The sequence below is a fragment of the Lepidochelys kempii genome, chromosome 8, assembly GCF_965140285.1.
Source record: "Lepidochelys kempii isolate rLepKem1 chromosome 8, rLepKem1.hap1, whole genome shotgun sequence".
Taxonomy (NCBI): Eukaryota; Metazoa; Chordata; order Testudines; family Cheloniidae; genus Lepidochelys; species Lepidochelys kempii.
Window position 1 is genome coordinate 46,395,582 of NC_136387.1, and position 27,544 is coordinate 46,423,125.

The 27,544-nt window shown below is 46.2% G+C and overlaps 1 protein-coding gene across 1 annotated transcript; it reads right to left on the minus strand.

Annotated features, from left to right (window-relative positions):
- Positions 1-3,000: 3,000 nt before the first annotated feature.
- Positions 3,001-27,544, minus strand: LOC140916540 (flavin-containing monooxygenase 3). The gene is made up of 9 exons (XM_073358194.1): positions 27,521-27,544; positions 27,110-27,247; positions 13,335-13,523; positions 12,068-12,230; positions 10,427-10,569; positions 9,711-9,910; positions 7,423-7,781; positions 7,047-7,119; positions 3,001-3,343 (listed from the first exon to the last, which is right to left on the minus strand). The coding sequence occupies exons 1-9, from the start codon at positions 27,542-27,544 to the stop codon at positions 3,001-3,003; spliced, it is 1,632 nt and encodes a 543-aa protein (XP_073214295.1).

The window sequence follows — 27,544 nt, forward strand, 5'->3', positions numbered from 1 at the left end:
GTGATTTGTGGGCAAAATCTGATTTGTATATTGACCTGGGTCTGGGGCTTGGTCCTTTGGGCTCGAGAGAACCTCTTTTCTTTTACTGGGGTACTGGTTTTCATAACCATTCGTCCCCATAACGAGTGGCACTGGTGGTGATACTGGGAAACTGGAGTGTCTAAGGGAATTGCTCATGTGACTTGTGGTTAGCCAGTAGGGTAAAACCAAAGTCCTCTCAGTCTGGCTGGTTTGGTTTGCCTTGGTGTGCATAGAAACCCCAGCCTTGGGCTGTAACTGCCCTGCTTTAAGCAATTTGTCCTGAATTGGCACTCTCAGTAGGGTCCCACCAGAACCAGCATCGTTACAGCATCTAAGAAGTATTTAATACATATTATACTATAATTTTTATTTGCAGTGTAGCTGTAGCCATGTTGGTCCCAGGATATGAGAGAGACAAGGTAAGGGGGATAAACTATTACCTCCCCCACCTTGTCACTATAGTTTTTAGTCATTTGAGTACAATCCTATGTTAAAAGGCTACTTCTGATAAGGAGCTGATTTTTGTTGCTGGTTCCAGTGCTTTTTTCAGACAGATGAGCTGATACATGGGACCTGCTGCCATCCAGCAATCATGGAACTATCAGATGTTATTCATCAGCAAGGGAGATGGAAACATTGCAAAGATGCCATTCAGCTCCAGTCAGGAGCATCTTCCTCTCTGCTGTCTGCTCCATCCTGCCACTGACTCTCCCCCAACACCTCCACTTTCCTTCCACAACTTTCTGACAAAGCAGCTCTCTCTCTCTGCTCCGTCACCCCCTAAATCAGGGGTGGGCAAATTTTTTGGCCCAAGGGCCACATCTGGATATGGAAATTGTATGGCAGGCTATGAATGCTCCAGAAATTGGGGTTGGGGTGGAGGAGGGGGTGAGGGCTCTGGCTGGGGGTGTGGGCTCGAAGGCAGGGCCAAAAATGAGGCGTTCAGGGTGTGGGAGAGGACTCCAGGCTGGGACAGGGGTTTGGGATGTGAGTGGGGGGCTGGTGAGGGCTCTGTCTGGAGGTGCAGGCTCTGGGGTGGGGCTGTGGATGAGGGGTTTGGGGCACAGGAGGGTGCTTTGGGCTGGGATCAAGGGGTTCAGAAGGCGGGAGGGGGATCAGGGCTGGGTCCCGGCCAATGGCAGCTGCGGGAGTGGCGCTTGGGGTGGGAGCAGCATGCAGCGCCCCCACCTGCCCCTACACATAGGAGCCGGAGGGGGGACATGCTGCTGCTTCCGGGAGCCGAGACACACATGCACGGCGTGGCCCCAACACTGCTCCTCGGCGGGAGCTTGAGGGCCAGATTAAATTGGCTGGCAGACCGGATGTGGCCCGGGGGCCGTAGTTTGCCCACTCATGCCCTATATTCTTTCCAACAGTGCTGCTCATCCCATAAACAGCTGCTGTACCCCAACACCCCATATGTCCTGCCAGCACCCTCTTAGCGCTGCTCACCCTCCTTCCTGCAGCCACATACCACAGCCGGTGCTCCTGCTCTCTTACTGTGTGGCTGCCCTAGCCTGATCATTCTTGTCTGCATGGTGAAATTAACCAGATTAGCTATTGTAGAATTGCTTTCCAGGTGGGCACACTTATTCCAGTATTAAAGTGTTTTTTTTCTGGTATAGCTTAAAGCCCTTCCAAAGTGATATAAACTGAACTAGAAAAAGACTCTCTTAGACTGGCATAAGAGTATCCACATAGAGAGCTATACCAGTATAACCAAATTGCTTTAAATTCACACCCGACCTTATACTGAAATAACCTTTTCATGTAGACATGTCCTAAGGCACCTCTACTATACAATTTACTAGGCTCTCTTCTGGTACCTGCAAAACAGTTGTGGGTGCAGTTTCGGTGAGATGTTACTAGTTTTCAGATTAAATCATGCTATCTGCTACCTAGACTTCCAAACATGTCCCTGTCCCCTCCCCACAAACTGGTTTAAAAAAATCAAATCCCTAAAATATAATTAAACAAAATATTTTGGACTGAATCCAATGAAGAGCTGGGGCCAGAGTCTTCTCTTGCTTCCCTTAGTGCATGTGCTGTTGCCAGCCTCTACCCTTCCAGAGGCTGATCTGAATCTCTCCCACCCTGTGAGGTTTTCCCATCCAACGTGCATTTAGTCCATCCCATCCTCTTGATATAAATCATCATCCTCTTGCCCTAGCGCCAATCGCTATGATCAACATCCTAGTCCCTCACTTTACACAATATTACAGTTTCTAGCTACATAAACCCCTCGTAATAAATAATTCATTGTTTCCCAGCTGAGAGCGAATCAGGAAACTGGTGAAAAGATTCCAGTACATTTTTATTTCAATATTGTAATTGACTTTAAAAAAACAACAACCCTGATGCCTTGTACAATAGGAGCCTGATCCAATGTCCATTGAAGTCAAGGGTGGGAGTGGGGGCTTTCCATTGAGTTCCATGGTGATTAGCTCAGGCTGTAAGTGAAGGGAAAGAGATGCAGCGAATGTAATCCCACCGCAGAACATCTGGGCATGCATAACTGCTTTGGTTTAAACATGACTGGGCATAAACCTCCCTTTTCTGTCAGGGTGAGCGAGGCTCTGACCACAGCATACAGTCAGAAGCAGGAGATAATGGATAGCTAACAAGAGCCTGTTCTAGACTGAACAGCTTCAGATAATAATTTTGTTTGGTACATATATGCAGTGGTGAGCTGGAGCCAGTTAGATTTTGAAGCCGGTTTAGAACCGGTTGTTAAAGAGGTGGGCAAACTGAGACACCAAAAGAAAACCTGAGTTCTATGGAGCGATGTCAGTTTACACAGCTGAGGCTGTAGCCCACTGAGTTTCTACATGCATGTGTAGTATATCTATCTAATGTATCTATCTGCACACACGGTAGGTCAGAACCGATATGAAGTGGTAGGATTCTCTCCTCTCCTTTCTCTGGAAGAATTTCCCTTTCTCTTCGCTAATTTCATTTTGAGAGGCTTAAAATGGTTGATTAGTTAATCATCAGAAAAACAGCAAGAAGGAGAAGAGGGAGGACAAGTACTCTAAGCAAATTCAAGAAGGGGACATGTTTCTGAGAATCATGGACGACTCGGGTCCTTGTAGTCTTCAGCGTCCGGTCCCACTGGGTCAGGATGGCATTTCTGGCTCCATCCCACTTCCCCGGTCCCGTCAGACGAAACTGATATGGACTGCACGGGCCAAAGTACGCTTCCAGGGCCAGCCGTGGATCCGTCAGGAACAGCAGTGGAAAATTGGGCTTCACACCAATAGCAGAGGCAAGTTCATCCATGTAGGAAATATAATCTATCTGTAGGGTATTGCTCTGCCCATACCTTAAGGTGGGAAGGGAGAAGATATAATACATTGCTGAATATACAGTATTGTACTCAGTTTTCTTGTAGAAAAAAGGCTTTTGGTTAATGGACACAAAAGGTTAATTCTGCACTTCTACATGGTGGTAGAAGGGACAGATACCCCACGGAGTATCTATTGTTGCTGTGATGCAGTATGCTATTGTTGCACAGAAATACTGCAGCAAACACATTTAACTCACTGCAATCTTACTTCTCATTGGCCTCAGTGAGAGTTTTGCCCGAGTGAGGGCTGCAGGGCCTGCGCTGCTCTGAATAAGCTACTTCTGAGACCTGTTCAGAAGGGGTGATTTCATGTGTTTGATATACAGCATTGGACTGTGACTGGATTACATCTGGAAAGGGCCAGTCTGATACCGCTGGAGAGTGAAGACTTATATTTGTTAACAGAAGACATGCAGCACGGACAACTTCGGTGTAGGTTCCCCCTCAAAGCCCCTCAGTTTTGTACTTCATCTGGGAGCTGGTGGGCCCTGTTCCAAGGGTGAGAAGGTATTCTGTTCTCAACCTCGGCCTCTCTGCTGCAGGTGTTGCTATAGCAGCCAGTGTAATGGGCCTAATGGAGGCGGATTCAGAATCCAAGCAGGAAAGAGAGGCCGAGGCAATCTAGAGGTCAAATTATGTTTTATCTCAGTCAGTTGGAGAAATGTAGAAATCACGTAAGTGGCGAATAATCACAAGTAAATCAGTTAGTTGTTTTAGCAGGAGCTACTATTTAGGTTTACACCGTAACCTACGGTAAATAATTACTGTTATCTACTGCCTATTGACTACTACTATCTTAATTAAACTCATGTTATAGGCCATAATTTATGAAATAACAGAATTTTGAATTAGAAAATACAATGCACCAGAACATAAACCCCACCATTGTACGTTCCCTGGTCAGTTTCTTAGTTTGCCACCCAGGGTTTGGAGGGGAGATTCTTACAATGTTTAGTTATAGCTTGAGCGAGTTTCTTGTGCAATCTTTGTTCACTGTTCTAAGATTCAGCTTAAATAAAGGCATGTATGTACTCCTTGATGCAATGTGCTGGCTTCTTGATTGAACAATTCTCTCTCCCCTCCTTTCTGGCTTACAGTCCCTTTGCTCAGACATTTTCACTGTTCCTGTCACTTCACCTCATCTACCTTAAGATTACAGTCCTTATTATTTTCTTACTTGCGCTACAGCTCACTTCCTCCTTGTTTCTTAAGTTTGTGTCCCTTTAATTACAGTTTATCTTTGATTGCTGCTTATTCCCCCCCCCCCATTCATTCTTGCTTTACTTTTCTCACAGCTTTCTAACACTCTTTTTCTAATAATTTCTTAGATTACTTAGAGACTCAGTGCTTTTTCCTCATTTAACTGTACTGTTCTTCCTTTCACTTTTCTTCTTTTCCCTGCGTACCACTGTCTTGCCTCTTTCTAGGTCCTGTCCCTGTTGTGGCTCTCCCTTCTCTTCCTATGATCTCTGTCTTTCTTGCCCTTCCTGAATTGGACTTTCTTCTTTTCAGCTCTGTCCCTATTGCCCCTCCGATGATGCAACTTAGCCTAGCCATTGGCTCCCAACCTCCTACATCCCTTCTTTTCTGGTGCCAGTCACTGCCTCCCTCACTATTAGCCTTGCTCTCTCCCATTGCTCTTTTGCTCCAGCAGCCTCCAGTGCAGGTAGGGTGTTACACCACTGTGACGTGGTACTCCGCACTATTGTTCACTAGACACAGCCCTGAGGCCCCACACTCCTTCTATTCTATGTCTTCTTGGATCCAAATACCTGGCCCTGGGGATACATCCCATGGCAACACTATGATCTGGCTTTGGAAGGGATGCGAAAGCAAATACACTGGCTGGCAGGAGTACTACAAATAAGACTACACTCTGTTAACTCCAGCAACAGTTGTCCATTTGTTATAGATCATGTGATTCTCTCACCTCATATTTTAAAGGTGGCATAAGCTAGTGAGCAGATAGGTAGGGTTGCCAACTCTCCAGGATTGTCCTGGAGTCTCCAGGAATTGAAAATTAATATTTAATTAAAGATTATGTCATGTGATGAAACCTCCAGGAATTCGTCAAACTGAAATTGGCAACCCCGCCATCCAGGGAGTTCAAATAAAGACCTAATGCTAGTTCACTTCAAGTCCTTTCCTCAGGGCCAGCTTTCTCAACAGAAAGAATATTCCAAAACAGGATCAAAGTAACAGAAAACACTTGGTAACAACTGACAGCTTTCCAGCAGACAGCAAGCCGGGAGGGGAGAGGACATCTCCTGCTCTTAGGTAGGCTCTCTTGCGACAGCTTCCCTTTCTTTTATAGCCCCACCCTGAATCAATCACATGATGGGCAGAGAACCAGAGGGAAGTCGTGAAGACCAAAGGTATAACTGGGTTCAAAAAAGGATTAGAGAAGTTTCTGGAGCATAGGTCCATCAATGGCTATAGCCAAGACAGTCAGGGATGCAAACCCATGTTCTGGGTGTCCCTAAACCTCTCAGTGCCAGAAGCTCGGAGTGGATCACTCCATAAATTGCCCTGTTCTGTTCATTGCCCTTGAAGCACCTGGCATTGGCCACTGTCAGAAGACAGGATACTGGGCCAGATGGACCTTTGGTCTGACGCAGTATGGCCGTTCTTATGGTTCTGGTATGGTTCTGCTTGTAACCCCTTCCATGAGTGCACTTAAGGAGTGCCTGTATACTTTGTCCTTGGTGAAAAGATGCCTGTAATAATGGACTGTCCTCCCAGAATGGAACTAATCTTCCTGGTCAGGAACTGAATTTGCATTTTGCAGGGAATTCCATGATTTAAAAAAAATAATTAATTCTGAATTGGAATGAAAAGTCAAATTTCAAAATTTGATGCAAAATGAAAATTTTTAGCTTCAGGTCAAAGTTGTATTTTGATTTTGACTCTGTTTTATGTTGTCATTTATAAAATAACACAAAAATATAAAAACATTAAAAACGTAACATAAATTAAAAATAAATATATTTCAAACCAAAAAGTAATTTCAAAATTGAAAACTCAGAAAGTTCCAGTCCAGTAAAGTTGGATTTTGCTTGTCAGAAATGACACACTCCCATGGAACGTTTCAAGTTTGACAGATCCACATTTTCCGACAGAAAAATGCCCCATCGGAAATTTTTTGACCAGGTATCTACCCAATACAACTCCTGCCAAAGTAAAGGGAAATGCTTCTATTTGCTTTAATGAGGGCTGGGTCAGGCCTGTAAACAAGATTCTCCACCATTCTGATGGAAGCTACACACAATCAGAGTGAGAGAGGTTCAGAACAATAGGGGTGTGGGAAGTGGGGGGTGCTGAAGGCTTGTTGAGGAGGCCACAGAGTTTTTAATGATCCTGAACCTGGTGCTGCAGAAGTTTTTCCTGTTATATTTGTTCGTTGGGCCAAATAGGGGAGAACCCAAGTTCCCAGGCTGAGGAAAGCATGTGATATACAATATTTGGGATGTATACTGGGGTGGGAAGTGGGAGTTTAAAAGAGTGGCTCCTTGGAGAAAGCCACTTGCTTATTGGATGGCAAGTTCTCATAATGCATGTGACAGAGCATATGCATTACAGAAATCAGACCATAACATTATACAGAAAAGACAGGCCGGGGTAGCATTTTTCATGCACACAGAGCACGGAGGGCTACCTGAGAACTTCACCTTGCACATACCATTTGAGCTTTTTCCCCATTTTTTCATCAATATCGTTCATCATGTCGTTCACTGGGGGAAGCTTATATAACCCTAGAAAAGAACAGGTACAAGGTCACGAGTTTATTCCATCTCCTAAGTAATAAGATACTCTTCCGGCCCCTCGCGCATGCTTCAGTTAAACCAGCCATACTCCCACTGATCTATAACTTCTGGGGTGAGCAGGCCTAGCAAATCCCATGAGGTCTGCAGGTGCACAAATGTACGCCTGCTTCTCTTTTCAGACCAGATCCCCAGCTTGAATCTGCAAGGAACTATAGGTTGCATAGCAATGCTAGTTCTCACAGGCAAGCTCATCTGGGACAGTTCCTCACCCCCCTATTTCCCTTCACCTACCCTTAAACACCCTTATAGCCCAGCGAGCTTGGAGATCTGCCGTTGGAATAATTGCACCGAGCGACTGGATCAGGCCAATGACAGCCATGGTTGGCTTCTTGAGTCGAGGAGGAAGGATGCCCTTGTACAAGGTGACCTCGTTGTCTCTGCATTTGATGATGGTGTTGTCTTCTATGAAGGGGTAGGAGTAACTGTAGCCTGTTGCAAAGATGACAAAATCAATGTTTTCCTGCACAGTCCCATCCTGAAATATAGCTGAGGTTTCCGTGAATTCCTTCACATTGGGTTTCACCACCACTGTTCCACATGTGATGCGGCTCGGGAGATCATCATTAAACACTGGCTCTTTACGGCTGGTTCTATAAAGAGAGAAAAGCACAGAGGCCTGTAGTATAAAGTGCTGCCTGTCTCCTGGCTAGGAGAAGCAGAGAGATCACTGTGTTTCTGTACACGAATGTCAGGAAAAGGAGGCTAACCCTTTCTCCTTGAACCTATGGTTACCCATCGCCAGCGCTCCACAGTGGTAATTCCGGCACAACACTCTCAGTTCAGATACGGCGAAGGTCACAAATAGATATCAGTTAAATTGAAACCGCCTTGCTAGAAGGTTGCAACTATGAAAAGCACTTGAGTCTGAAAGCCTGCAATTTAAAAGTTAAGGTTAAAGTTGGGGAGTTTGGCACCATCCCTGGCACCGAAGCACCAAATCTATTTACAGCCCATGTGTAACTACAGCTGTGTCCATTTATAGCATGCTGTCTCTTCCCAGTGCTGCACTCTGCCTTGCCAGCTTGCTACCTCCTAACACTAGTACTCATGCATGAGTTGATTTACGTGGCATTGCTGGAGTACCTCTTCTTTTATTTTTAATGTAAGGCTGCAGCCAGGATCACTTTAGCAATAAAGGTTTTTATCCTTTAAAGCTCCAGGAACACTCTTTCTCACAGTTATCTCTTTAAGGTTGAATAAATAATTCACAATAAATTTAGAATCTTTCTTTTGCTTATGAGATATCCATGAATGGATCACGATTTCCTCAAAATCTACCATTTTAAATTATTCAACACTCTTTTTTTTGTGTTTTAAAAATACCCAACCTATGGCTTGATTGGAAACAGTACTTCGCAAGTTGTTTGTATTCTAAATTTAATATTCGAACCAGATTGAAGTCAGATAAGTCCAGATTGAAGAAGAGCTCTGTGTAAACTCAAAGGCTTGTCTCTTTCACCAATAGAAGCTGGTCCAATAAATGATATTTTCTCATCCATCTTGTCTCTCTCAAATCCTGGGACCACACGGTTGCAACAACACGGCAAACATCACATAATTACAGCTGTTCCTTGAAATAGGATCTGCTAACTCACTTTTGAGATTCAGTGTAGTAGTGTATCTAGATGAAAAAAAAAGCGATTGTTGCCAGCTTTTGGGTTACTCTACCCTAAACAATGAGATTTGGGTCCATTGATCTCCATATTCTGGCCAACGTATGGAATACTGCACATTTCCCATTCTTTCAGCTAGAGCTAAAACTAAGATCCTCCCCACGGTGCAATGAGGTTTAAAACCAAAGTCAGTCCAAACATGGACTTCACTGGCATTCTGAAGTCCCTGCAAATACATGGGGTGTTTCAGAGGTAAATTAATCTTTGAATTAGCCACTAAAGGTAGAGATGTGTTTTTGGCTTTAGGCAAAGAAGTGGACGTTGTTTAAAAAAGTACACAGTGTAATTGTAGCCATGTCAGTCTCAGGATATTAGGGAGACAAAGTTGGGGGAGGGAATATCTTTTATTGGGCCAACTTCTGTTGGTGAGAGAGACAAGCTTTCGAGACACACTCTTCTTCGGTGTAAGCTCGAAACTGTATCTCTCTCACCAACAGAAGTTGTCTCTCTAATGGCTTAGGAAAGGCATTGCTGTACTGGACCAGGGCTAGCCCTGCTAGTTTGGAGTCCTATCTCCAACAACGATGCATGAGAGCATAGCAAAATAGCCACTGTGCACCTCTCTGGTTGCATAACTCTGAGCCCATATGGGTTAGAAGGGACAGAGGATTCCTTTCCTACTCTTGCAAGCAATCTGTATGGCTCCTGAAGTGTGAGATTTCATTCACTTGTCTTGCACTCTTATTTTTCAGCTAACCTGCTATAAACCTGCTTCCTGATGAGAAGAAAGCACATTGATGCTACCAGTAGAGTGCAACCAGGACACCACCATGCTGCCTTTTCAAAGCTGAGCAAGGCTTTGCCTTCCTCTTCAAATGCTTTGCAGGGAGAATCCCATAAAATTACCTGTTCAAAGGCATCAGGCCGTAGTTCTCATGCTTAAACCACCTGTTCATCCTCCTCACATACAGCCAGTCGCTGATGGCGGTGGGAAGGGCATCCCTGAGAAAGGTTTCAAAGCGAGTCAAAGTCAACATATCCCACGGGTAGCCATTGTCCCAAACGCGACTCATCACCCAGGAACCGCTTCTGGAGCTGAGATAAACCTAAACAAATAATGGACAAAGCAGGGTGTGGCCATTACCATTCTAGAAAGGCAACTACAGCAGAGTGATCACTGGTAAAGGCCTCTCTAATTAGCAGGCCTGATTCACCACTGCAGTGCTCCAGTTTTACAGCAGTGTCACCTCACGGACTTCACTGCACTTACATCGGGGTAGAACTGGAGTAAAGCAGTGGTGAATCAGGCCCACTTCACATTCCTCCAGCTCCAACCCAGAACTGGTGGGAAGATATACTGCAAAGAAGCATACATTGCGGGAGTGACATCTATGCTCTTGGCCTGCTCTCGATTACAATTTGTGCCACGTAATGTATTCATCCGGCATGCGACCATTCTAAGCTTATGTTAAGTGTGGGAACTTCAAAGCCACCTAGAAGACCTGGATGCCTATTCCCATTAATTGTGTGTCCAAATCCATGATGAGACAGCTTTGAAACCTTCAATTATTGTACCTCAACAATGAGAACTAGCAACTCCACAGCAAGACAGGGAATTGTACCTGTGAGGCCGTGTGACTGAGTTCCGCAGCAATGTCCGAACCAGTGTTTCCCAGTCCAATCACAAGCACTCTCTTCCCCTTGAATTTTTCCGGTTCCTTGTATTCCCGGCTGTGGAAGTAGCTACCTTTAAACTTATTTAACCCTGAGGAAAAGTGGAAAGTAAAATGAGTTCATCTGGATATTTGAAGGGAGAGATTTTACCTGCTTGCGGCTGGACCCCTTTGCAGTACATTTGTGGGGTTCAGCATTTAGTCTCTCTCTGATTTCCACAGCAGATTTTCTCATTTCACAAGTCACAAAAAGGATTGTTCAAACTACTCATGCTATAAACTCCTCCTAGGATTTGATAGTTCAAGGGGGTTCTTTTTTGCTTGGAAACGGTCTACGGCACAGGACCAGGAGCCAGTAGCGCTGGTTCCATATCCCGCTCTTCCACCTTATCTAGTTGTTCTGGTTTTTCGAAGTTCTGAGCACCTGCAGATGGAGTGCTGGGTGCTCAGCAGCTGTGCAAATGAGGCCCATCACACCTGTGGGATTCAAAGTCTTCCCAGCTGTAAAATCATGTGCGGTGAGGCTGACTTCACTCACATTGGTAAAGACTGTTGAGATGCTTGGACAGAAAGTGCTACATAGGTGCAAAGCATCCTCATCCTCACCAGGCATAAAGGTTTTGCCACGACATCTTAGTTGATATCCACATTATGAACCCACTAACTCCAATGAAATTGCAGATAATAGAAGCACTCAGAGGTCATTGAGAGCAGATTCTGGCCCTGCACATTTTGCAGACATTTTTCGGTGAGACGTCCAACCCCAAGACAAGAGAACCTTTGCTTGCATAAATAACCATTGCATTTGAAAATAGGTCTTGATCATTTGAGAGGATTTGGATTGCTAACATGAACAAGGGACAGAACAAAATCCCCATAAACAACCTCTCCAAGTTGTTCTGAAGAGATTACTCCTGTGCCGTCGTAATGCCCTGCCAAATAGTAAAATTTGATGACTATATCGTTGCATAATGTTTCTCTAAATAAAAAGCTGGTGTTTATATAATTGCTAACATTCTACTCAATAACTGCATGGTCTTGATTTTCAATACTGCTTAGAGCTATAATTAGAACAAGTCGAAAAATGCTTATTTTTTGTGGGAGACAAGGTGAGCGAGGTGATATCTTGTATTGGAGCAACTTCTGTTGGTGAGAGAGACAAACTTACGAGCTCCACAAAGCTCTTCTTCAGGTCTGTGTGGCTTGAAAGCGTCTCTCTCACAGCAGAAATCGGTCCAATCAAAGATATCACCTCCCCCACCTTGTCTCTGATATCTTGGGACTGACACGGCTACAACTGCATGGCATACGACGTATTTTTTGTGTGAAATTGTAAAATTATTTTACACACTTTTCTGCAATTTTGCTTTGAAATTCCTACGAAAGAGAGGAAACTGAAATGATTTTGTTTTCATAAAATCATTATTAGTACAATTTTTCAGGTTTTGGTGAAGTTTTTGAAAACTGAATTATTTTCCAAAAATTTATTGGTTTCTGTTTTTTTCAATTAAAAAACCTCCTCAATGTGCTGGTGAAAATGTTTTTGGCTAGTCCTTGCTATAATATATGCACTGCACACACACAACTCACCAGGGAAGCAATCAACTGGGAAATGTGGATACACATGGTGCCCCGAACAAACCATAAGCGCATCAAATACAGCTGACTCCTCCTTCCCGTCCCGGTTTGTAACAACATCCCACTGGCCGGTGACAGAGAAATCGGGGCGTTTTTTTACACTGCTGACCATAGTCTTAAAAGAAACAAACACATGAGTTTGTATTCATCAGCATCCGGTTCTGCAGGCACATAGCTTTGTAAGTGTCATTGGTCTTACTGGATTCACAGTAGAGAACTGGGTGAAATCTTGCCTCCACTGAAGTCCACAGGAGTTTTGCCATTGACTTTAATAGGGCCAGGATTATACTCTGGAGTACATCTGTACGAGCTAATGAGCTGGCCTTGAGCCCAATAACAACGTGCCAAATTATTTTGATTCTCCCGCCTGGCATTCTCTTACTGCTTCGCGACACCTTACAAAGATGGAAGCCAGTTACAGAGATGTGTTTTCAGTGATGTACCATTCTTAGATGGTAGGCTTTTTGGGGCAAGGACAGTCTCTCTGTTCTGTGTTTGTACAGCTCCTAGCACAATGGGGTCCTGGTCTATGCCTGCGGTCCTAGGTGCTATTGCAATAAAGTTAAATAATAATCACTTTGAGCTGGGTGATGTTTTGGAATCAGAGTTGGACAAATGTAGCCTTTTGATATGTGATTTACCCAATAGCAGACTGATTTTCACAAGTTTGTTCATTATTAAAACAGTCAGTTAATGCTTCAGGTAAATTTCAGCCCGGGGATGGATTGCTCAGGACCAGTTCTTTGCTATACCTAATTCACTGTTCTCGCTGTGTGATGTTGCCTAAGCCACATGGGATTGTTTTGATTGGATGGCTGAAACATTTATTTTATAAACAGGAAGAAGGCTTAACTCGTATTTAATCCCTGTGCGTCTCCTGTCTAACATTCAATTACTCCACCACCAAAACACCATGTAGATAGAAGACAGACTCAGAGGGGTTGTTTTGAGATGAATAGTGTGACCCATTTGCCCTTGTGAATTACTGACAGATTATATTTGTTGGTTACTCTAAATTAGTCAGTTAAGGCCTGATTGTGCCCATCAAATGAGGCTAGCAGGAGTAGAACTCCCTTCTACAGCCTCTGCCCTCAGAGGAATAAGGGGCTGGGAGTGAGTTACTCCTCCACTAGGAGCCACTCTTCTAATAGGGACAGGAAGCAGGTAAAGCCATGGCTCTGCACTTCCATGCACTGGCCTTTGCCGCTCTAAGTCTTACCTTGAATTTTATATATCTTAAAAGAGAAAAGTGCTTGGCATACATCCTGATGTACTCTTGGACCTTTGAATTGTGCATGTAATTTGGAAAATCATCAGGGAAAGGAAAATCAGGGAAACACATCATTTCTTTGCAGGAGTTGGTGAACACGGAGTGGTAAATGCTGGCTCTGCCTTCCTCGGCATGTTCCTACAGAGAATAATAATAATTAACAAAACAGCATAAACATCTGCATAGAAGGTGGCTGCAAGACTTGCTGTAACATGCTGGAGAGTCACTCCCTAAAGAATTAGCCACAGAAACACAAGTCTCATCTTACCTGGGATGCTTTGTCCAGTGTTCCTGCACATATAAGATGAGAAGCAGAAGCTGATGGTGAGCTATAGTGGGCTACCAGTGTTGCCAACTCGCAACATTTTGTGTTTATCTTAAAGCCCCAGCTCCTGGAAGCAAGTGATGACATGGAAATCTAATCTTTCATTTTTTAACAAAGTAAGCTGCTTTGTTAAAAGAGAAAAGCTTGAAAATGTGACCTTAGTGTCCCCTGGAGGCAAGTAAGAAGAACCCCAGATTTACCATTTAAGAAAAAATCATGATTTTTAAGAACATAAGAATGGCCCTACTGGGTTAGACCAAGCGTCAATATAGCCCAGTATCCTGTCTTCCAACAGTGGCCAATGCCAGATGCCCCAGAGGGAATGAACAGAACAGGTAATCATCAAGTGCTCCATCCCCTGTTGCCCATTTCCAGCTTCTGGGAAACAGAGGCTAAGGATACCATCCCTGCCCATCCTGGCTAATAGCCATTGATGGACCTATCCTCCATGAACTTATCTAGTTCTTTTTTGAGCCCTGTTATATGTGGCTATTTGGCTTTGTCTGCTGGTGAAATGCAAAGGTCTACTGCGATCCTATTGAAATTAGTGATAAAAATCCCAATGATTTCAGTGGGAGCAGGGCGTGGCCAGAGTTGGTTACGATGGTGCAGAGGGAACTAACTGGGAGCAATAGTATGGAATTTAGAAAAAAGAGTTGGACTGAACATCCTGACAGATCTATTTTATTGTGTACTAGTCTCACAGGGGAAGTGGTGCATGCCGACTATCTTCACCAGGAGGCATTTATTGAAGAAAACAGCTACATGTTACTGAAAAACGAACAGGCTTCCACACAGCTTGAGTTCCAGTCTTTTCTCTCCCATTCACCATGGAGTGGGTTTCAGAGACAGAGCTCCAGCCCGAGCCAGAATGTCTATGTGGCTATTTTTCGTGCTGTAGCCTGAGCTACGAGATTCTGCCAGGGGTTTGTTTTATTTTTTGCTGTGTAGGCATACCCAGAGACAGTGAATGGCTGAATATCCTACTGCCACCTATTACAGGGCAAGCACTAATCTCCTGGAAGGTTTAAAGCTTGACTAAGGCATTGAGAAATAAAACAGATGGGAAGAATCTTGCATTGGCAAGATGAGGATACAGTAGATAGCCCCCCACTGATACTTCTGTGCTAAGCATTAATTTGATCGGTAGTCAGGAAGTTGCCAGTGACCTAATGGTTAAAGTAGGTTGTTGCCAATTCATGCTAAGTGTTTAAAGTTACCTGATATGTGTGCATTTATACTTGTGCTCTGCAAATGGGAATGTGAAGTAATAAGGGTTATGTAATGAAAACAGAACAAAAAAACATAGCTCCCTATTAACAGGCAATGAGGGGCAAGAAAGGGAGTTGACCTTTTGTCAGCTGCATGCTCCTTAGCTGGATTTTCCCTGCAAACACAGGAGTATCTTTACCTGTTGAGATAAGGAGCTTTATAAGCATCTGGGATGTGCCCTGCATTTATTCACTGCACTTAGTTTAACTGATTAAAGAAATACAGGATCCCCCTAAAGTTCCTCTGCTTTGTCTCAGGTGCAAACAGATTAATGACTCTTTGCATGAGAGCCTTGCTAATCTTAAGTGACAGGCAAAGAAACCGCAACCCTGTTGTTTTAACACAAGGTCACTGTCAACAAGTTTGAACAAATGATGGCTGGGAGAACTGCACAGTGAATTGTCTGCCAGGTGCAAAGATTGGGGATCTCGAGACATCTAGGCAGACTTATGTGCAGTGCTGTGGAGGAGCTGATGGTCATGGTACATGAAGGTACCAATGACATAGGGAAAGGTAGGAGAGAGATCCTGGTGGCCAAATATAGGCTGCTAGGTAAGGATTGACGTCCCAGACCTCCATAGTAGCATTCTCTGAAATGGTTCCAGTTCCACACCCAGGGCCAGTAAGGGAGGCAGAACTGCAGGGTCTCAATGTGTGGATGAGATGATGGTGTTGGGAGGAGGGATTTAGGTTTATTAGGTAGGGACTGGAGAACCTTTTGAGAAAGGAGGAGCCTGTACCGAAAGGATGGGCTCCACCTGAACCAGATTGCCGGCATGTAAAATTAAAAAGGTCATAGGGGAGTTTTTAAACTAAGGGCTGGGGGAAAGCTGGTGTGGAGGAGCTCACAGTTCAGACAGAGACATCCCCTAGAGGAGGATTTATTAAAGGGGACATAGGCACCAACTCCATGGGTGCACTGGGGCTGGAACACCCATGGAAAAAAAATAGTGGGTGCTCAGCACCCACCAGCCACAGCTGTTCCCTGCCCTTGCTCATCAGCTGATGGGGGCTGTGCTGCTGCCAAACAGCTGATAGGGGGTGGAGGTGCCGCCAAACAGCTGTTTGGTGGCTCAAGGAGGGATATGGGGGAGGGCAGAGACCGGTAGGCAGGTGGGGATCTCGGGAACGGGGTGGAGCGAGGGTGGGACCTTGGGGGAGGAGGCAGAGCGAAGGCAGGACCTTGGGGGAGAGAGGAGGAGCATGGGCAGGAAGAGGCAGAGCAAAGGCCAGGCTTTGGGGAAGAGACAGAGTGGGGGTGGGGCCTCGGGGCGAAGCGGGTGTCGGAAAAGGAAAAGTTGGCACCTGAGAAAGGGGATTCTCTATATCTTAGTGGACAGGAGAGGACACAAGTTGACAAAGTACAGGTAGGAACTGAAGAGTAACAGTCAAATGAAAAAGAGTCCCAGACAATTACATTATAGGAAGGCAGAGAACTAAATACTGGCAAGTTTTATGAGTGCTTGTACATTATACACTGTAAACAGTGATAAGTCACCAGGACCAGATGGTATTCACCCAAAAGTTCTGAAGGAACTCATATATGAAATTGCAGAACTACTAACTGTGGTATGTAACTTATCACTTACCTCAGCTTCTGTACCATATGGCTGGTGGATAGCTAATGTGACACTAATTTTTAAAAAAGGCTCCAGAAGTGATCCTGGCAATTACAGGCCAGTAAGCCTGACTTCAATACCAAGCAAACTGGTTGAAACTATGTAAAGAACAGAATTATCAGACAGATAGATGAACACTACATGATGGGGAAGACTCACCACTCCTTTTACAGAGAGAAATCATGCCTCACCAATCTATTAGAATTCTTTGAGGGGATCAACAAACATGCGGACAAGGATGATCTAGTGGATATAGTGTACTTGGACTTTCAGAAAGTCTTTGTCAAGGTTCCTCACCAAAGGCTCTTAAGTGAAGTAGGCAGTCATGGGTTCAGTAACTGGTTATAAGATATGAAACAAAGGGTAGGAATAAACGCCCAGTTTTCACAGTGAAGAGAGGAAAATAGCAGAGTTCCCCTAGAATCTGTACTCGGACCTGTGCTGTTCAACATATTCATAAATGATCTGGAAAAAGGGGTAAACAGTGAAGTGGCAAAATTTGCAGATGATACAAAATTACTCAAGATAGTTAAGTCCAAAGCAGACTGCGAAGGGTTACAAAGGGATCTCACAAAACTGAGTGACTAGGCAAGAAAATGGAAGATCAGAACATAAGAATGGTCATACTGGGTCAGACCAAAGGTCCATCTAGCCCAGTATCCTGTCTTCTGACAGTGGCCAGTGCCAGGTGCCCCAGAGGGACTGAACAGACCAGGTAATCATCAAGTGATCCATCCCCTGTCGCCCATTCCTAGCTTCTGGCAAACAGAAGCTAGGGACACCATGAATGAAATTCAGTGTTGATTAATGCAATGTAATGCACTTTGGAAAACAATCTCAATTATATATACAAAATGCTGGGGGTCTAAATTAGTTGTTACCACTCAAGAAAGAGCCATCATGGATAGTGCTCTGAAAACATTGGCTCCATGTGCAGCAGCAGTCAAAAAAGCGAACAGAATGTTGGCAACCATTAGGAAAGGGACAGATAATTAAGAGAGAAAATATCATAATGCCACTCTATAAATCCATGGTACGCCCACATCTTGAATACCGCATGCAGTTCTGGTTGCCCCATCTCAAAAAAGATGTATTAGAATTGGAAAAAGCAGAGAAGAGCAACAAAAATGATGAGGGGTCTGGATTAGCTTCCACATGAGGAGAAATTAAGAAGGCTGGGACTGTTCAGCTTGGAAAAGAGGCAGCTAAGGGGGGCTATGACCGAGGTCTATAAAATCATGACTGGGGTGGAGAAAGTGAATAGGGAAGTGTTATTTACCCCTTCTGATAACACATAAACCAGGGATCACCCAATGAAATTAGTAGGCAGCAGGTTTAAAGTATTTAGAGAACTTCTTCACACAATGCACAGTCGATCCGTGAAACTCATTGCCAGGAGACATTGTGAAGGCCAAAAGTATAACTTGGTTGAAAAAAGAATTAGAGACGTTCTTGGAGCATAGGTCCAGCAATGGCTATTAGCCAAGATAGTCAGAGATGCCACTTCCCCATGCTCTGGATGTCCCTAAACCTCTGTTTGTCAGAAGCTGGGAGTGGATGACAGGGGATGGATCACTCGATCAATTGCCCTGTTCTGTTCACTCCCTCTGAAGCATCAGGCACTGGCTACTATCAGAAGACAGGATCCTTGGCTAGGTGGTCCATTGGTCTGACCCAGGATGGTCATTCTTATGTTTTTAAGTTTATTTAAGAAAAGAAATCTTCATGATAAATAAGGTGAATGAGAAACACCCCCATGAAAACAACAACCACTGGGCTGCCATCTACCACCCCAGAGGCAGTTGCATTTCGGAGGTCAGTGAAGGGATTCCTGTACTCGATCTAGAGAGGCATGTTCCTGCAAGGTTCTGAGAAACTTGCAGTGAGAAATGAGGGCGTTCTGCATCTCATTGGATCAGGCCCATGGCCTGCAAAACCCTTTGGGCAACTCTGGACTGAAAGGCACTCTCTAAATGATCAGTAATAGCAACAGGCCGAACGCTGAAATCCTGCCTCTGGCCAAACCTGAGGACTGTACTGAAATTGTAGGAACTGGAAATCCCATCAGAGGTCTCAACAACAAAGCTGGTGGAGTTGGGCTGAGGTCATGTCATGTTGCACTGACTTTGCTTCAGAGGACAAAGTTTGACTTGGTTGAAAAAAGAATTAGAGACGTTCCTGGAGCATAGGTCCAGCAATTGCTATTAGCCAAGATAGTCAGAGATGCAACCCCATGCTCTGAATGTCCCTAAACCTCTGTTTGCCAGAATCTGGGAGTGGATGACAGGGGATGGATCACATGCTAGGAAGCTGCATATGTAACCCACAGTTCAACACATCCTACACATCCCCCTGTATGCCCGCTCAGCAGAGGATATCAGTCTACTACAGCTGCCTGCCTTGGGACTTAACCCTTCAGCTCAGGCTGCAGAAGCTCATGCTTTTGGTCCAGGTTTCAATCCCCAGGGATGGTTATTTTGTACCTTTACATGGAAATTCCCCTCAGTCTCCTTGTTTCATTCAGCAGAGCATCTGAATGATCCCTTGGTGTTTCAGACATCACTTTTATTTTAAAACAGCCACCACTAGGAGACATGCGCTTGCTAGGTCCCTTTGAGCATGGGGATGCCACCCTATGTCTCGGGAGTATGAGACATTCAGATACTATGGTGAAGATACCCATGAAAGCCCCTAGATCAGGGCACCACAAGTATTCTCTGGCAAGAACCGAATGACCTATCACTCTGAGTGTGGGATCCCAGGACTAAAACGGTCACCGACAAGGGACTAATTCTGTGGTCTCAAGCGACTGCAGAATGGGCCCCTTTAATGAGCGCAATGAAATACTGCACTGAAAGGCAAGGGAAGACATTGTTAAAGAGTAACAGCACGTAGGGAGTGTCCCTCCCCGTCTGTGAAGTCACTGCCTGTGCATTGGCCTGACCGCACCTTTGAGAGAATTATCCCTCAGTCCCAACACTTAGGGAATTCCTCCCACATCTTGGCTCTTCTCTTCCTTAGCTCTTCTTAGCTCCTCCTTAGGTTCCTTCCTCTTTGTTCCTCTCTTCCACTGTCTTGGGAATCTCCCTGCTCCTTCAAGCAGTCTTTTCCCAGGGCATGTGGAAGCAACAAGAGCTGGGGCCGAGAGAGCAGGAGCCCAGGTCTTCAGGACGCACAGTGGTATCTGGTAGGGGTGAGGGAGCAGCCTCCACTGAACTCCAGCTGTGGCGGCAAGAGGTTGATTTGCCTGGGCCCAGTCAAGCATGAGCTCCCTCTTCAGCTCTATCCAGTCTGGCTCTGGGTTGGACTCCCTGCAGCAGCTGCAGGCAAGGTCCCATTAAAATGTGAGAGGTGGGCAGGAGGAAAAGGCCGGGGGAGGGGACAGAGGGGGGGGGGAAACACGGACTGCGCCTGGCCTGTGAGCCATTTGTTTGACTTCCCAGCCTTAGAGAGATAGAAGGAGATGCATTATCTTCAGGGGCAAGGATGGGTGATATCAGCACTGCACCAGTTCCTCCAGGGCCCTTCCCAGAAGTGATTAGAAAGACGCTCCTTATTGCACCGGACATGCTGATCAGCTGCTGTAGGTGGCTATGCAGCCTTGGACACTCTGGCACCAATTCAGATCAGACAGAAGTTGGTCAGGGACCAAATGCTATTTCCATAGGAATGCTCTGGATGTGATGCAATTATTGCATCTTTTGCCTGAGGAGTTTAATGTGCAGGACCCCAAGAGATGGGTTAATGATCACATGTCCCACGGCAGCTGTTTTCGTGTGCACAGCACCATTGCAGTACAAGGGTGAAGAATACCACCCTTAACCAGAGCTGCAGGGGAAGAGTTCAGAAGCAGAGTAGAAACGGCCAGTTTGGAATTTAGCCCGGACATTGGGGCTAAGGCCCAGTTTCATCTAAACAGGTCCCTGTAACGATCACAAGTGATCCTGTGAGTGATGTCACATCTCATCCAGAGTACGGGGCTCCAGCAACTCGGTGCCCCCTTGAACATCACGCTAGGGACATGTTCAATATTGATTCAGAGGGAAGAGTGCCACTTCCTGAAGTGCCAACACCGTTTTCTGCTCAGAGGGACCTTGAGAGGTCATCAAGGGCATCCCCTTGCGCTGAGGCAGGACCAAGTAAACCTAGACCTTCCCTCACAGGTGTTTGTCCAACCTGCTCTTAAAAACCTCCAATAAGAGGGATTCCACAACTTCCCTAGAAACCCTATTCCAGAGCTTAACTACCCTTAGAGTTAGAAAGTTTTTCCTAATATCTAACCTAAATCTCCTTTGCTGCAGATTACGAGCATCACTCCTTGTCCTACCGTCAGGGGACACGGAGAACAATTGATCACCCTCCTCTTTATAACAGCCCTTGACATATTTGAAGACTTATCAGGTCTTCTTTTCTCAAGACTAAAGGTGCCCAGCTTTTTAAGCTTTCCTCATCGTCAGGTTTTCTAAACCTTTGATCATTTTTGTTGGTCTTTTCTGGTCTCTCTCCAATTTGTCCACATCTTTTCCAAAGTGTGGTGCCCAGAAACTGGACACAGTACTCCAGCTGAGGCCTCACCAGTGCCAAGTAGAGTGGGACAGTTACCTCCTGTACATACGACACTCCTGTTACTACACCCCAGAATGATATTAGCCTTGTTCACAGCTGCATCATATTGGTGATTCATATTCCATTTGTGATCCACCATCACGCCCAGATCCTTTTGAGCAGTATGACCACCCAGGCTAGACAAGCCTCCAATCCAAGCATCCCTTGGTAATGCAAGGTGATATGGCTACAAGGTGTGCACTCCTGTGAAATTAGACAGTGACTTCACACCCATTGCAAGCAGCCAGGTGTTCCACCATTAAAACCACCCTCTGAGTTGGTATTAACTGGCCCTACTGTTGTCAAGACAGTAGCTATGGTCTGAGTGGGCAAAGGGTTGAAATCCCTTCTCTCTCCTTGAGATGGAGCCTGCAGATTGGTGTTGAGGCATGCTTACAGGGCAGAGCGAAGGAAACGGCATCTGGAGAGGTCTTTGGTTTCCAGAGTTGTCAATCTGGGCCTTTCCAGCTGTAACTCCAGCCCAACATTTAAAAAGAAAGGGCTGTGTAGAAAGAGGTGCTGCATAGAGGCAATGCAAGCGCTCCTGCGTTTTTGTTTATGCAAGTGTTGCTGTAGCCTAGTGTGACAAGTGGGAATTCTCTTAATGTTTTGTATGAATATTCCGTGTGTGCCTCAGTTTCCCTTATGTGTTGCACAAGTATCTATTCTAGGTGGTGGAACAAAGGTGTGTGATCGTTGCAGAGACCCTAGAGGGCAGGTGTGACTTCTGTCTAGCTCTCTGGACACAGACCATAGCTGGACACTCTGTATCTGACACACTAAACTGGGAGGAGAGGTAGATACGCTGGAGGGTAGGGATAGGATACAGAGGGACCTAGACAAATTAGAGGATTGGGCCAAAAGAAATCCGATGAGGTTCAACAAGGACAAGTGCAGAGTCCTGCACTTAGGACGGAAGAACCCCATGCACCGCTACAGACTAGGGACCGAATGGCTTGGCAGCAGTTCTGCAGAAAAGGACCTAGGGGTTACAGTGGATGAGAAGCTGGATATGAGTCAACAGTGTGCCCTTGTTGCCAAGAAGGCCAGTGGCATTTTGGGATGTATACGTAGGGGCATTGCCAGCAGATCGAGGGATGTGATCGTTCTCTTCTATTCGACATTGGTGAGGCCTCATCTGGAGTACTGTGTCCAGTTTTGGGCCCCACACTACAAGAAGGATGTGGAAAAATTGGAAAGAGTCCAGCGGAGGGCAACAAAAATGATTAGGGGACTGGAACACATGACTTACGAGGAGAGGCTGAGGGAACTGGGATTGTTTAGTCTGCAGAAGAGAAGAATGAGGGGGGATTTGATAGCTGCTTTCAACTACCTGATAGGGGGTTCCAAAGAGGATGGACCTAGACTGTTCTCAGTGGTAGCTGATGACAGAATAAGGAGTAATGGTCTCAAGTTGCAGTGGGGGAGGTTTAGGTTGGATATTAGGAAAAACTTTTTCACTAGGAGGGTGGTGAAACACTGGAATGCGTTACCTAGGGAGGTGGTGGAATCTCCTTCCTTAGATATTTTTAAGGTCAGGCTTGACAAAGCCCTGACTGGGATGATTTAGTTGGGGATTGGTCCTGCTTTGAGCAGGGGGTTGGACTAGATGACCTCCTGTGGTCCCTTCCAACCCTGATATTCTATGATTCTATGATCTGTATCTGCCCATCCTCTACAACAGCCAGCCGAAGGATTAGGAGAACAAAGAGGCAGATGCCAGGTGACCAATTTGCCCGGGAAAGAGACAAAAGACAGAGGAGGAGCAACAGGGCATGACTGAGGGTGGGCTGCTGGAAGCAAGTCAGTCTCCTGGTTTGGGACTCGGGGAGCAGAGCCCACAGCTCTGAGTTCTGGATTCCCCCAAGATGGTCTTTGCTGAATGTCCCTACTTTCTGTGCTAACAAGCTCTGTTCTACGCTGTGTTCCAGACGACGAATAAACCTGTTTTACACGCTGGCTGGGACTCACTGCTGACTAGGGTGACCAGATAGCAAGTGTGAAAAATCAGGACAGGGGCTGGGGGGTAATAGGAGCCAATGTCAGAAAAAGCCCCAAATATCAGGACTGTCCCTATAAAATCGGGACATCTGGTCACCCTACTGCTGACTGCAGCGTGGAGGTGCATGGCCCCTAGAGGTGTCCCATCCAGTGGGACTCCCTGCGGGGAGCTCCCAGTGTGAACAGGGATGCGGAACGCTCTGAGGGCAGACCCAGGTGGCGCTGAAGCGAAGGAGGCTCGCCCTAGCGAGAGTGATCCCTGCGTGGAATCACACTACAAAACGGTCCTGTCTGAGCTCCATTCCGAGCGGCTGCAGAGCACAGAGCCTGTGCACCTGTGGCGTAGATAGGAGGAGAAATTTGGGTGGGCCCTGACTTTCAGGTGGACGGGCAATGCCAGACTGTGCTATCCACTGGTCATGCCAGCTGGCTGTGCAACCTGTCCGGGGAGCACTGATCCCCTCAGCTGCGCCCTGACTCTGCAACGGGGGAAGAGAGGGAGTTGCCTCATTGCGGGGTATGGGCTGCTGCTCTTCAGCTGGGGGCTCACATCTCTGCAGAGCTTATGGCCCCTGTGTCAGGTTGCCTCTGGCTGCGCGGAGGAGGCATGAACAGGGGCTTGCCTCTGAGCGCAGGTTGGCCCGGACTCTTACTGAGTTGCCCAGCAAAGTGCATCCTCTCCTGGGAGTGCTGCAGAGAGACCGGCCTTGCTGCTGCCTCCGGCCATGCAGAGGATGAGCCGTGTGGAGAGCACCATAGGCCAACGGGCAGCCCCTGAGCACCTGCTAGTTCAGCTTCTCCCTCAACGCCACACCCTTTTCCTAGCCTTGGTGCCCCCAGACACAGGGTTTCACCTTCCAAGCTGGGCACACGCATGGGGCAGCTCAGAAAATGGAGAGGCAGAGCTGCTGGAAAGTAGCTTTCTGAAGGGCAGGCGCATAGCTCCGTCCTGGATTTCAGGTGCCTGAGTGACACTCCAGGGACTATACCCCTGCTCAGATTTGGGTGGGCCTGGATGCTAATTGGGTGGGCCATGGCTCACCCATTCCCACCTGTGGCTACATCCCTGCTGTGCACCCGTGACACCTAGCACAGCGGCATTCCAGCTCTGGCCTTTGATGGCCGCCTCGTCTCCTGGAGAAGGGTTAGGTTCTCTGTCCAGGCTCTCTTTGGGTTATGCTGGCCTGTCATTGACTCCTAGTTACTCCTTGGAAGCCGCAGCTGGCTCTGGCAGCTCTCTGCACCAAGGTGGTTCTTCCTGTGAGTCTGAGGCCTGTGCTGGGGAAGGGGAAGGCGACTATGTAGGTTGGGGGGTAAGGGCGCATCTTCCCCACTCTGGCCCCATGAAGAACAGTCAGAAAAAGGAAGAGAGCCCCAGGTTGCATTAACTTCTCTGCAGCCTCTCCTCTGAGGATTGAGAAGCTGCTCCTCTCAGGGTGGGGGCAATGCAGCCCCTCTGCCAGAGACACAGGGGCCAGGCTGGTGCAGAGAATCAGCAAAGTTTATGGGTAGGGCCTTTTCTATTGCTTGGGGCGGGGATCTTCATGAGGAAACCCTCTCAGATGTCTGCCTCCAAAGCCCCCTCCCACGAGTGCTAATGTGTGGGTGAGTGAGCTGTTCCCTTGTCAGCACATCTTCGCAGCAATACACAAACATTAGCCCTGTCAGTACCCCATTTCACAGATGGGGAGGCTGAGGCAGAGAAGTCCAGCTCCATACACATGGTTAGCCAGTGTCAGAAGCAGGACTGGAACACTGAAGGTGCTGGTTTCCGCTACCCCACACCGCCCCGCAACATTTCATCACAAGCACAGTGGAAACGCGATTTGGTTCACTGTGGGCCTTATTCCTTTGCCCAAGTGAGAGAATGAAGAACAAGACTCTGTGATCTGGAAATAAGCAGCTCTTTGAATAAGGCCCCTATCAGAGTCTTTGTCTGTGCTGTCGGGAGGATCAGGTCGTGAGAGCAGAGCAGCAAGAAGAAAGTTACAGTGCTTGATGTCAACTTTTGTCCTGCAGACAGAGTCTTTTTATAACATGGCTCTTGGCTGAGTCTAGATTCATTCCTGCAAACCTACCGACCGCCACAGAGAACATACATGCAGGAGGGTCACTTTGCGGGGCGGGAGTACTGAAAGGTTCTTCCCCTTCAGGGGCGGAAGAACCCAGCAAGGAGTCGAGCTTTCGGTGCTACAGTAAAGCAAAACCAAACTCCTTCCTGCAGTCCAGGGGTGGGTGGCTAGAGCACACGGCTGTTTGTGGAGCAGACAGCAAGGCCCGAGAACGACTGCACATTGCACCATCATCATCGGGATGCAACTTCCCCCCACTCCCTGCCAAAGTAAATGAGTAAGAGTTGAGTTTGCCTGCCTCAGATGCAGTTGGCTTGGATTTGCGTCCCCAGATTGTGCCCTCAGCCTCGCTTCTAAAAGCATTAGGCCAGAACTAGAGTTTGCTTTATTTTTAAGACATCTAATTAACTTTTAACCAGTGAAATCTCAATAAAGCCTCCACTGGGTCAGTTATATATCGGGCTGTTCTAACACATGTGTCATAAATATAAAGGGAAGGGTAAAACCCTTTGAAATCCCTCCTGGCCAGGGGAAAGCTCCTCTCACCTGTAAAGGGTTAAGAAGCTAAAGGTAACCTCGCTGGCACCTGACCAAAATGACCAATGAGGAGACAAGATACTTTCAAAAGCTGGGAGGAGGGAGAGAAACAAAGGGTCTGTGTCTGTCTGTATGCTGGCTCTTGCCAAGGACAGAACAGGAATGGAGTCTTAGAACTTTTAGTAAGTAATCTAGCTAGGTATGTGTTAGATTATGATTTCTTTAAATGGCTGAGAAAAGAATTGTGCTGAATAGAATAACTATTTCTGTCTTTTTTGTGTATCTTTTTTGTAACTTAAGGTTTTGCCTAGAGGGGTTCTCTATGTTTTTGAATCTAATTACCCTGTAAGATATCTACCATCCTGATTTTACAGGGGGGATTTCTTTATTTCTATTTACTTCTATTTTTTATTAAAAGTCTTCTTGTAAAACACTGAATGCTTTTTCATTGTTCTCAGATCCAAGGGTTTGGGTCTGTGGTCACCTATGCAAATTGGTGAGGCTTTTTATCCAACATTTCCCAGGAAAGGGGGAGTGCAAGTGTTGGGAGGATTGTTCATTGTTCTTAAGATCCAAGGGTCTGGGTCTGTAGTCACCTAGGCAAATTGGTGAGGCTTTTTACCAAACCTTGTCCAGGAAGTGGGGTGCAAGGTTTTGGGAAGTATTTTGGGGGGAAGGACGCGTCCAAACAGCTCTTCCCCAGTAACCAGTATTAGTTTGGTGGTGGTAGCGGCCAGTCCAAGGATAACGGGGGTAATATTTTGTACCTTGGGGAAGTTTTGACCTAAGCTGGTAAAGATAAGCTTAGGAGGTTTTTCATGCAGGTCCCCACATCTGTACCCTAGAGTTCAGAGTGGGGGAGGAACCTTGACAACATGGCTGCACAGCACCTTGTGATTAACACAAAGGAACTTTTACAGGGACTTAACGGCCTGATTTTCAGAGCACCCGCAGCTCCCCTTTACTTAAACTGAAGTTGGGGGTGCTCAGCTTTTCTCCAAATCAGTCTGTGGCCTGTTTACATGGGTGACTGTGGTTAGTAAAGTGACCATTAGCACAGATTTCACCATCCTGTGCAAGTGCCATAGAAAGACATGGTGCTGAAAAGTGAGTGATCTGTTCTAAACAATTAACAGGTGCTTCTCCTGAAGAGCAAACCAGTCTATAGGCATCAGGGAAAGTAAGATACAAGACAGGGCGTATGCAGAATGGAGTGACAGCTGGGATGCGACAAGACCAGCCATATTCCGAAATCAGAATGTTTTGTCATCCGCCAATGAGCTTCCCACTTACTGCGAATTTCCAGAGCCCTCCGATGTCATCGCTTCTCTCGAAACAGGTGGGCTCCAATCCCTCGTCCAGACAGCACTTAATGGAGGCCAGTCCGCTCAGGCCAGCTCCAATGATTGCCACTCTCTGTACCATGGTCTCCTGCGGCAGAAAAGAAGCACACCTCTTCAGTGCATAGAGCTGTCAGAGAGCAGTAACCACAGCATTTCAGCAGAATGGCTTAGAACCTTATTACAGAAGACTAGGCCACCTTTGTGGACAGAAATATCGCACACACGCTCACTCTCTATAAATACAGTGGTAACTTGTTCTGATTCCTATTAACACTCAGTGATGTGAAACAGATCCAGCTACAATAAGGGAACGAAATGGAGCTGATTGATTTTCCAAGACCTGCAGGAATGTTAAACTCACAGTTGTCAGCTGTCCACTCCGCAT

Coding starts and splice junctions, on each gene's coding strand:
- LOC140916540 (XM_073358194.1), bottom strand. CDS start 27,544: ATGCGGAGTGGACAGCTGACAACT. Junction 12,231..13,334: donor TAAGATATATAAAATTCAAG/GTAAGACTTAGA, acceptor GTTTCTTTTAAG/ACTATGGTCAGCAGTGTAAA. Junction 7,120..7,422: donor GGCTATAAGGGTGTTTAAGG/GTAGGTGAAGGG, acceptor GTTCTTTTCTAG/GGTTATATAAGCTTCCCCCA.